Raw genomic sequence first — 12,320 nt, 5'->3', positions numbered from 1 at the left:
CTATTACCTTATAAAGGCAATACAAAAAGGTATATCCAGTATTGAGGACCTTTATCAATGCTACAGGTGTTGAGGACATCACTGTACTAAAAGATGAACAGAAGATGGTCACTTGTCAAAAATCTCCAGCAGTACCAGTAATTAACATTATACAAGGACAGGCGATTGAAGAAAGCCAGATGAGGATTATAATTTAATTGACTCTTATACCTAATATTTAGATTCAGAAATAAACAAAACATACAAGAGGACATTAAACTTATTCATCATAACTAAAACTTCTAAATTTCAACAATCACACCAACACTGATGACATCTGATTTCAGTGTCACCTCCCTACATCTGGATCTTTGGGAAAATGCTCTGTGTTATTAGTGCACTGCTATGCATTCCTTGATGCTTCATTACTAGATATGAAAGCAGCTTAACCATCTGTAAAAGCAGGGTTTTTACCTCAACTGAATAAAACTGTCTGACCATAGCTTTAATAAAATTCCTATTAGGGCAAGGTGCACTTACCTAAAGAAAAGTGTTTGTTAGTAACCATAATAATATTCTAGATTCCAGTTGTTCTTTTGGGATTAATTCGGTTTTCTCTCTAAACTGGTCCAGTGCATATATTAAAACAAGTTTTAAATAATATTCAGATCACAATTTCATTCATCCAACATCCAACTCTTTTACAGCCCTACCAGCAGCACTCTAGGGTTAGGCTAGATCACATAAGTGGCAATGATAAATAACTGGCATTTGCATACAGTTGCGCTGGGTGTGGCCTACATCTTGATTTTTACTTTGAAGAGTACAGTCGATGGTGAGGTGACATCAGCTACTGCCACCTCCATGCCATTACAAAGGCCCAGCTCTGTAACACCACATCAAAACAATTTATATTTAGGTTTTCTTATTCTATTTTGTTTTCATTTACATTCAATACACTATATTTTACATTACTTTTGTAAGCACCTACTTACAAACCGTCTTCAAACTCTTTCATTTATAATCAGGAGAAAACTGCAATACATATGCATTCTTTTTTTAATCTCTTATCTTTTGGTATGATGGGGTAGCAAACAAGGCAAAATATCTATCTACATCATCCATCTATCTATCTATATATATACAGTATATATTATTTACAGTAATCACACAATTATCCAACATAATAATGCCAAAGGCATGTCCGGAAAGTGGATTTGTCCGGATTATGGTAAAATGGAATAAAATCTTGATAAAACAGAATAAAATCATGGAACAATACAGGAGGCTAGAATAAAATCAAGAAACAGTACAGTCAGCTAGACTAAAATTAAGGTAACACTCACAACTCCTCACAGGGTGTCATGCAGAATAACCTGCTAGCTCCATGACTCTATGTCAACACTACCCTCTTTCTTTTCCCTGGTGAAGGGGCCATCATCACAGACCCTAGGAGGAGGCATGTGAGGAACAGCAATGCCTGAAGCAGGTAGGAAATCACACCAAAAGCAATCATGTGCACCGCCATGACAACTTTCACAGAGATGCTTACTCAGTGGGTGTCATGAGGGAAATGAGAACAACTGAGGGGGCCTCTAGTGGACGCTGGGTGAATTACGGAGCCAGGTGGTGCAGTGCCACTGGGCTATTCTAGCCCAGCTGGACAAGAAATGCTCCCACAGCCAAAATTTCACCCCGGTGGCGAGAATTTTGTCAAGATATTTTTTAAAAATGTACGATTAATGGTTTAATACAGCCAGATCACAGCGTAGGGATAATGGACTGTACGGATGGTGGATGTCCAGATAATCAAGTGATTACTGTACATACATACATACACATACTTACTGTATATATATATATACATAGATACAGTATATACATATACAGGAAGTGGAGAGATGGTATGGGGCACAAGGGCTTAAGGGTAAATGCAGATAAAACAAAAGTGATGATATCTAGGGTTGGTGGCGGTACAGTCAACGAAGAGAGAGAGTGGCCATGTGCAATTTGCCACAAGGGCATAGGATGCAATTCCATCTTGTGCAGTGTTTGTGATAAATGGGTGCACAAGAGAAGTAGTGGTATTAAGGGTGGACTGCAAGATAATGCTGATTTTATGTGTGCGGTGTGTCGGGGAGAGCAGGTTGAGATTGTCAGGCATGAAAGGATTGAACTTACTGGTGAGTTTCTTGAGTGTGTGAAAGAGTTTTGTCATTTGGGAGACATGTTATGTGCTGGAGGTGGGGCTGGATGTAACTCTGTGGCTAGGGTGAGAAGTGGTTGGAAGAAGTTCAGGGAGCTGTTGGCTCTCCTGACATTGAGAGGACTCTCCCTACATGCTGTGGGATCTTTGTATGCAGCATGTGTTAGGAGTGTGATGCCGTATGGTAGTGAGACCTGGGCAGTAAAGGAAGAGGATATTCACAGGCTCAAACGTACAGAAATGACAATGCTTAGGTGGATGTGCAGTGCGTCCCTGCGTGCAAGGCCTGGGGGTGCTGGGTTTACGATGGAAGAATTGAGATAGGATGGGATTGGAGTGTATTGGTGATGTGATGAGGAGAGGTAGATTGAGATGGTTTGGGCATGTGGAGAGGATGGGGAATGATAAATGGGTGCAGAAGGTAAGAAGTGTTAATATTGGGGGTGGAGTTGCGAGGGGCAGACCGAGAAAGATGTGGGATGAGGTCATTAAGTGTGACCTCAGGGTTAAGGGCCTCAACAGGAAGGCTGCCATAGATCAAGCAGCATGGAAAGCCGCCATTAGGTGACCAAGGCCAACGCATACAAGCATGTTGGAACCTTCAAAAACTAAATGAAACATAACTATATATATATATATATATATATATATATATTTATATTTATATATATATATATATATATTTATATATATATATATATATATATATATTTATATTTATATATATATATATATACACAGTCAAGTCGTCTAAGACACAGCTAACTGGTTCTGGACCGTGCCTGTGCCACAGAAAACTGTGCCACACAAATAACTAAGCCTATGGGAAAAATGGAATTTGGTTCCGGACATTCGCCCAAAGTCCCCATTTTCATCCCACTTTTCCCCATTTTTCCCCACTTTAAACACGCACACAATCAAGCAATCAGTCACATGTAACAACAGACACAATAGACAGGAGGGTGATCAGCCTTGTGTCTACTTGGGCAATACCATGCGCAGCAGATCGAGCGAAAAAAGGCTCGGTCAAGTTGACACAGATCAGTTGATCGACCAAAACATTAAAGATGGCAAAGGCTGCCTGGTCAAGCGCTGATTGAAGAAGTTTATTTGATAAAGTCTGTATGCTCAAGTGTTGACAAAACTCACATTTAACACATTAATAATCATTCTTATATACATGATGATGATGATGGGAGGCATTATACTTCATCTTAGCTCAGAGATAGGTGCTTCGTCACTAACCTGTTCAAAGCGGTTTTACGAACAAACCTATAAACTAGTCACAATACCCAATGAATCTTTAATGTTTCATTACTTAACACAATGAATTTGGTGAAGTTTAACCTCCTCATAGGAGAGAAAAAAGTCCACAGTTGAAGCACTTGTAATACTGAACTGAAGTGGTCGCCACCTTCTTTGTTTACTAACAGGGGAGTGTGCTGCCAGGGGAATTTGCCAGCGCGTTTCAAACCTTGCCACACCCGTGCCATAGGTAGTTTATGCACGTGGTTCGTTTTGGGGGAGTCTGTCACCTTGTCGTGTCATAGAAAACCGTGGCATAGAAGTCCGTGCCATAGGCGACTTGACTGTAGTATCTATCTACTGTATGTACTGTGAAGAGACAAAGGGGAAGACAGGAGGAAACTGCTCCTGTGAAAAGTGTGGAGAAGTTGCAAGAGAGTGAGAAAATGGCAGAGTATAGGAGAATAGTGGAAGAAAGATAGGGAAGATATGAGTTAGAGCAGATTGAAGGGGTGGAAGAAGTAGGCAAGATATTCATGGAAGTGATAGGCGCAGCATGCGAGGTGGTTTGTGGAGTGAGGAGGAGATGCGGGGATGTGCAAGGGACAGCATGGTGGAATGATGAGGTGAAACAAGCAGTGGAACAAAAGAAAATGGCATTTAATGACTGGCTAGTGAGTATAGGTAGGGAAGAAGATGAGAAAGAGAAGAGAGAGGTATATGTGAGCAGGAGAAGGGAGGTGAAGAGATTGGTGAAGGAGACAAGAAGAGAGTGGATGAAGAGTTTGGGAGGAATCTGAGTGTGAAATGGTGGGAGAGTAAGAAATTGTTTTGGCAGGAGGTAAAGAAGTAAGACAGTGTGAACAAGGAAACAGTAGGGAAGTGAAAGATGGGAATAACAGATTGTTGGTGGAAAAGAAAGAGAAAATAAGAAGATGGAAAGTGCACTTTGAGGATTTGTTGAACGTAGAGAGTGAGAGCAGTGCGAGTATAAATGGTTGGGGAATGGCTGGGAGAAGAAGAGATAAGAGGAGGGAGGAAGAGATCAGGAGGGCAGAAGTAGAAAAAGCTATGAAGAAAATCAAGATGGGAAAGGACCCTGGAATTGATGGAGTGTGTGGTGAAATGCTTAGGTATGGGGGTGAGATTGTTGTGGAGTGGATATGGAAGTTGTGTGGACTGGCTTGGGAAGAGGGAAGGGTTCCAGAGGACTGGAAATCAGGTATAATTGTTCCTTTATACAAAGGAAAAGGGGAGAGATAAGTATGTGGTAACCATAGGGGTATTTGCCTTCTTAGTGTGACTGGAAAAATATATGATAGAATACTCATTGATAGGGTTAGGCATACAACAGAGGAGCTAGTTGGAGAAGAACAAGGGGGATTTAGGAAGGGAAAAGGGTGTGTAGATCAGATATTTGTTTTAAAATGCTTAGTGGAGAAGTATCTAGACAAGGGGAAGAAAGTGTATGTTGCCTTCATGGACTTGGAGAAAGCATATGACAGGGTAGATAGGCAAGGTATGTGGAAGGTATTAAGAATATATGGAGTGAAGGGGAAATTGTTGAGTGCCGTGAAGAGTATGTAAAAGGGAGCTAGAGCTACGATGTGAGTGGATGGTGAGCTGAGTGAGTCCTTTGATTTAAAGGTGGGACATGAAACAGGGATGTGTGATGTCTGTTTAATACAGTAATCCCTGTAATATCCGGACGCCCAATTCCCGGACACCCCAATTTAAGGACATTTTCGACCCAAGACTTCGTAACCCCCAAACTGCCCAAAAAACAATTTTTTTTTTTTTAATACGACTTTTTTTCCCCCTGTAATTTGAACCTGGCGCGCAGCATGGACCAGCTGTGTTTTGGTGCGTAGTTTCGCTACAGCGCACCTGCATCCTCCCCGTTTTTCGCCCGTACTTCATCATGAGTGCACGCTCGTCACCATGGCCACCCACGTGCTCGCTTTCATGGTGGTGCCCTACCCCCTGCAGGTTCTGCTGTTCCTCTCCTGCCTCTTCTTTGTGTAAGTGATGATGGCCCCACTGCCCGAGAAGAGGAAACGAGTGGTTCTGACTCTGGAGAAGAAAAGGGAGATATTGGACAAGGTGGATGTGGGATGGTGAACCTCACACATCCTCCGTGAATTCAACCTGGCCCGCTCTACAGTGTTTGATATCAAGAAATCCCGCAACAAACTTACCCAGTACACCGCTGACTTCACATCGAAGACCATACACAACGTGGAGAGGAAGGTTATGTACCCTCCCAGGCCTGCAGAAATCGACTGCTCCACGCTGATTTGGTATCATCAACAACGTACTGCTGGTGTGCTGGTGCGTGGTACAGAGCTGAAGGCTGCTGCTGAGAAGTTCGCAAGGCTCCACGATGCCCAGACATCAAAGCATCCAAGGGTTGGCTCTTTGCTTTCACGTTACGGCATGGCCTTACCAACTGTAAGGCCCATGGCGAAGCTCTGGAGGCCAACGAGGATGGAGTAGAGGAGTTTTGGCAGAAGGTGAAGGGTTTGATCGACAGGGAGGGCCTCACTCTCGGTCATGTCTACAAAGCTGACGAAACTGGTCTATTCTATCGCTTGCTGCCGACAAACACTATAGCTGAAGAGATGGAGACGCGTGTACCTGGCCGCAAGCTCTCCAAGGAATGGATATCTGCTCTGTGTTGTGCCAATGCTAACGCCATGCACCGGCTCAAGCCTGTTACTGTTAGCCGTGCAAAGCGGCCTCGGTGTCTTCGTGGGGTGTGAAGGCTCGGTTCACAGCCAAGATCTTCAGAGACTGGTTTCACTAGCACTTCATCAAGGAGGTCATCCATTACCAGATGAACACACTGGGAATCCCACGCAACCAGGTAAAGGCCCTCCTTCTTCTGAACAATGCACCTGCGCATCCATCCGACAAGGAGTTGGTGGCTGAGAATGGCCGCATTAGGTGCGTGTTTCTGCCACCAAATACAACTGCTCTCATCTAACCAATGGACCAAGGAGTGATCGTGGCAACGAAGAGGTTGTACTGTCGGAAGTTCCTGGACAAGGCGATGGTTGTTCTCGAGGACGAGGACAAGTGCAGGGAGGGACAGGACACTCCGGGCCAGCAGACTTTGGAAAACCTTCTCCACTACAACATCAAGTCTGCCATCTACAACTGGGGCAGTGCATGAAAGGAAGTCTCTGTCAAGACTCTGTAAAGTGGTTGGTCTCGTCTGCTTCTCGGAGTCAATGTGGTGCACGACTTTCTACGTTGATGTGGATGACTTCCATGCATGTCTTCGTGTGGCTGGCGACGATGTTGATGTGGACGAAGTGTGTGAGCGGTTGGATGATGATGAGGGCAATCCTGGGTATCAGATCATGTCTGATATCGAGATTGCATCTTCAGCTGCAGGTACAAGTACCCAGCTTGAAGATTCCAATGAGGAAAGCAACGATGATGCAGACAACTCTCAGCATGCCACTACTTCAGCCATCCCCAGGCTGAGCGCACTCCAGAAGCATGTAGAGTTCGTTCTGGACTACCTTGAACACCCGGACTGCGACAGGGAGATGGGGCCCTTGGGACTTGTGGAGGAAGTGCACGCTTTCGGGCAGCACATCATCAATCACCAGAATCGTCGTTCCTTGCGTCCATCAATGATTGACAGTTTTTTCAGGCCTGTTACCCCTGCCGTGCCCAGCCCTGGCTCCACACCACTGCATCCCAAAGACAGGCCTTCCACCCCCGAACCACAGCTTAGCATATCAACCATGGTAGAGTCGCCACTGGACGTGAGTTTGCGCCTGTCTTCAGAGTCGTCTGCAGTGGGTTGTCCATCACCACATCCCGGCGACACGCTACTCTCGGACTCTGACAGTGAATAAACAGCAAGAACTTGCCACTAGACCACACAGGAATTTAGGCAACTGAGAAAGGAATGCGCAGAGTTAAGAAATTAGAGTTCAGAGTGCAAAGAGTTAAGTGCAGAGTGCAACACTGGTTACAGGAAAGTTCAATAGCGCACAAGTGGGAAAAGAATGCACAGTGTTAAGAAATTTATATTTAGAGTGCAAATGACTACGTGCAGTGCAAGACTTGATTACTGTAGATGCTTCAGGTGCACCCTTTTACTGACAGAGTCTGAAAGGGGGCGGGTTATTCATCGAGATGGCCACAGACTAGTTGTAAGTACCCAGAATGTTTGATAGTGTACTGTATTTTCCCCACTCACCTCCAAAACCTCTTTCTCTGGTTCCTTTGCATTTATTTCACTCTTTTATGTCCCTTATTGGTGTGAATAGGGTCTTAAATAGGTGCTATGCATGTCCAGTAGGGAGTTATGTAGGTGTTTTTCTGAGTTAGGCTGGGTTAGGGTCCCCAAGTACCAGTCCAGGAGGCAGGGGCCCAATATCCAGAAGGGCCCAATTTCTGAACACGTCTTTGGCTGAATCATGTCGGATATAAAATGGATTACTGTATACTCGTGGATGGGGTTGTAAAGGAGGTGCAAGGTAGGGCATTGGATGTGGGGGTGGCTCTAATGAATGAGGGTGAGGTGTGGAAGATTCCAGTGTTGCTGTTTGCTGATGATACAGTATTGTTGAGTGAAAATGAATGGGAGCTGCAAGGTTTGGTGAATGAAGTTGGGACAGTGTGTAAGAAGAGGAATCTAAAAGTTAATGTAAACAAGTGTAAAGTTATGGTGTTTGAGAGGAATGAAGTCACAGAATGCACAGTGAGGTTGACTGGTGAGGATAGGGAGAATGTGAGTGCATTAAAGTACTTGGGTAGTGTGATGAGTAAGGATGGAAGTTTTGGGGATGAAGAGCTTGAAAGGGTACAGCAGGGAAGGAAGGTTGTTGGTTCACTAAAAGGGGTGATGAGAAACAGGGAGGTGAGTATGGATGTTAAAAAATCACTGCATGATAGAACTGTGATCCCTACCCTGATGTGTGGAAGCGAGGCATGGACCTTGCTATAGTCTATTTGACTGATGTTGATTGACGTGTGCAGTGAAGATGTATGCAGCCAGTAGGGTGTGTCTGATACATGGCTGCTGATTGGCCACCGTCATTGATGTAAATGCAGGCATGTACTGTTGTGCAACACGCGGAAGTACGTGTACACCATGGGTGAATATTATAGAGCAACATGCGGACGCAGACGTACACTGTGTGTGTGGATACAGTGCAACATCTAGACGTGAATGTACACCGTGGGTGGATACTTTTTCAAACATCACTCATCGTTTTATGAAACTTTATAATCAACTTTAATTTTCTTTGATAACAGTAAACTTTTAAAGCTAATTTTGACCTCTTCAGCTTCAAAAATTATTCCATATTTAAACTGGCAGCTTGTATTGCAGGCAGTTAAAAAATATATATATATATACACACACATATATATATATATATATATATATATATATATATGTTATAATAAGAAGAGGTGTTGATTTAAATCATCAGCAGCCAATCAGCAGCCACGATTCAAACACACCCTACTCGTCCCATGCATCTTAGCTGAGCAGGTCAATCAAATAGACTACAGAGGGGAACAAGTCAAGAGTGAGAGCAGTGGAAATGAGTTATCTGAGAGAAGCATGTGGAGTGACATGGAGGGACAGGTTGGTGAATGAAGAAGTGAAAGAACATTGTGGGGTGGATGTGGATGTGACTGAGAAAATTAGGAGAAATACAGTGAGGTGGTGTGGACATGTGAAGAGAATGGAGAATGAAAGACTGACTAAGAGGGTGTATGCAGGTCAAGTGGAGGGCGGGAGAGGGAGGGGGAGACTGAGGATGAGGTGAAGGGATGGAGTTGAGAGGTATATCAGGGAGGGGGGAGTGAGCTGGGGGGAGGGCAGTCAAATGGTGGCTGACAGAGACTTGGAGGCATTTTGTCTGCAGCCAATCTTTGTGGGATTGGGATGTCGGGCTATAGATCAATCTATCTATCTATATCTATCTATATATCATACTGCATATATATATATATATATATATATATATATATATATATATATATATATATATATATATATGTAGTAAACTCTCGATATAACAAACTAATTGGTACCAGGCCCTTGACACTGAAGCCAAATGTTCGTTAAAGCTGAACACCATGCTGTTCAGTAATTTCCCGGGCATCATGACATTACCAAACAAAGATCGTTCAATACAGAGCATTCTTCAGCCGTACACTCATACACAATAACATACTGCTTGGTCTGAATGGCTCTTTTTCTCAATAAATAGTCTATTTACTAACTTATGTGTGTATTCTTACCTTTCAGGAAGCAATTACACTGCAAATAACCACTACAAGTAGGCCTTGGATAAATCTATGTTCATGTGTGTGTGTGTGTGTGTGTGTGTGTGTGTGTGTGTGTGTGTGTGTACCTAGTTGTAACATACAGGAAATGAGCTATGCTTGTGGGGTCTTGTCTCTGCTTCTCAGTTAAGTCAAATTTTGCTTTGAACTTTTAAGTTTTTAGACTGGATGATCTCTTTGTCCAGGCTATTCCACAGCTTTATGCATCTATATAGAAAACCATACTTCTTGACATCCTTCAAGCAACTTGGATTTTTTAGTTTCACTCTGTGTCCTCTTGTTACTCTTCCATCCCATACAAACAGATCTTCTCAGTTAATTTTTTCTACTCCCATCCTGGCACTGAACACTAAATTCATGTCACCTTTCTCTCTCCTTTCTTCTAAGGAAGGCAGGTCTAGTTTTTCCAGCCTTTCCCTGTATGACAGATTTGCCAAGCTAAGGAACATCTTGGTTGCTGTTCTCTGTATTCTCTTAATCTTGTTTATATCTTTCTATTTATGTGGGGACCACACTACTGATGCATATTCCAACCTGGGAAGGATCATAGCCACTATCAATTTTTTCATCATCTCATCCACGTAATGAAATGTTATTCTTATGTTAGTCACGAGATTTTACATCTCTAACTATCTTGTTAATGTGTCTTTCAGGTGACAAATTATCCTGGACCAGCATTCCCAAGTCCTTTTCTTCTCTTGCTTTTGTGACTGGTTCAGTACCTATCAAATAATTCAGTGATATTCTCTTGGTACTTTTACCCATTTCCAATACTGTATTTTACATTTTTTGCACTGAATTTCATTTCCCACATCTGGCTCCAATCATGAATCCTGTTCAGGTCTTCCTCTAGCATTCTATGGTCTTTTTCAACTTCTACTCTCCTCATGATCTTCACATCATCAGCAAACAGACTTGCATAACTGTTCATTCCATCTACCATATCATTTACATAAATCAGGATCATTACAGGCACTAACACCCAGCCCTCCATCCAGACATCCTGATTTTTGTTACTATCCTCATTTGCCTGTCTCTCAAGAAGTCTCTCATCCACTCTAAGAGGTTTCCTTTCAGTACTCTTATGTGTTCCAATTTCCACATTAGTCGGCCTGTGGGGTACCTTGTCAAAAGCTTTCTCCAAATCTAAATACAGTAATCCATGTACTTTCCGGACGCCCACTTTCCGGACACCCCACTTACCGGACATTAAGGGCCTGGACCTTGGGAACCTAAAAACGGCCAAAAAAGGAAAAAAATCACCAAAAAATCCAAATTTTTTCCCACCCATAATTTGAAATTGTTGCACGGCACCGAACAGCTGGTTTACACCACGGCCCCTTCACCCCTTCCTTCCTCCCCCCTCCCCCCTCCCCTGTCAGGGTTGCCATTTGGTATTTTTCATTACCAAATGTGGGCCAATTTGGTAATGAAAAATTCATTTGGTAATGAATCAGAATAATGCATTACCAAATGGATTTTTCACATGCATGAGGATACACAGGATGGAGATGGTGGATTGTTTGCTTTCTCTGATTAGTCTGCTAGGCAACATAGCGTGAAAATAATCAACATGCTGTTAATAATGAAAAGAGTGATTACATGTATTTCCACTTGCATATATAATTAGTGAAGAATAAATGCTAGCTTTACGAATTTGGTAATGAAAAGTTAAATTTGGTAATGAAAATTGAGGAGTTTGGTAATGTGGCCATTGTGATCTGGCAACTCTGTTTCCCCGTCACCAACACTCCCAACAGTTACGGCCTAACTTCGATGGCGAGTAGATGCCTATTGCAATGGAAGCCACACATACTCATTTTTTAAAAATAAACAGTGAATAAACTGCAATACCTCACCACTAGACCACATGGGAATTAACAGTGTTGTGCAGTGTTAAGAAATTTGAATTTAGAGTGCAAAAGATTAACTGCTGAGTGTAAATTGGCAGTTGAAACTGGCATGATGCAGTTAAGAACAATGTGCAGTGTTAAACAATTGTAAGTAACAGTGCAAAGATCTAAGTGCGCACAACATTGGATTACTGTACATGCTTCAAGAGCATTTTCACCACTGCCATAACCTTAGAAAAGCCAGCCACAAATATGCTGTAAGTACCCTGGTTGAGGTACAGTCACTTCTAATTCCTCATTCTTTGGTTCCTTTTCATTTATTTCATGCTTTATGTCCATTATTGGTGTGAATAGTGTCTTAAATAGGTTTAAATAGGTGCTATGCATGTCCAGTAGGGAGTTATTTAGGTGGCTTTCAAAGTTAGGCTGGGTTAGGGTCCTTAAGTACCAGTCCAGGAGCTAGGGGCCCACTTTCTGAACGGGACCACTTTCCGGACATGCCTTTGGCTCCATTTTACATTGGGTAGTAGAGGGATTACTGTACGCACAATCCACCCAACTATTTCTCTCTTGTAGCATGTCTATTGCTCTTGAGTAGAAGCTCAACAAGTTGGAAACACACAACTTTCCACTTCTGAATCCAAAATGACTTTCTGCCAAAATGTTCATCTCCTCCAGATATTTTATCCATCTGTCTTTCAGAATTCTCTCAC

At 42.8% G+C, this 12,320-nt stretch overlaps 1 protein-coding gene across 1 annotated transcript in view; it reads right to left on the bottom strand.

Annotated features, from left to right (window-relative positions):
• Positions 1–189: 189 nt before the first annotated feature.
• The window catches only part of Uba3 (Ubiquitin-like activating enzyme 3), a 114,137-nt gene continuing 102,006 nt past the window's right edge, over positions 190–12,320 (bottom strand). Inside the window, exon 10 of the mRNA XM_080274847.1 lies at positions 190–865. Within this exon, the coding sequence (XP_080130973.1) occupies positions 777–865 (89 nt within the window). The 3' untranslated portion in view covers positions 190–776. The remainder of the gene's footprint in view (positions 866–12,320) is intronic.

The sequence above is a fragment of the Coenobita brevimanus genome, chromosome 60 (genome assembly GCF_032717465.1).
Source record: "Coenobita brevimanus isolate Jiangsu-jjx chromosome 60, ASM3271746v2, whole genome shotgun sequence".
Lineage (NCBI taxonomy): Eukaryota > Metazoa > Arthropoda > Malacostraca > Decapoda > Coenobitidae > Coenobita > Coenobita brevimanus.
Note: the sequence above shows the minus strand (reverse complement) of the source record. Positions and strands in the feature narration are given on the sequence as shown.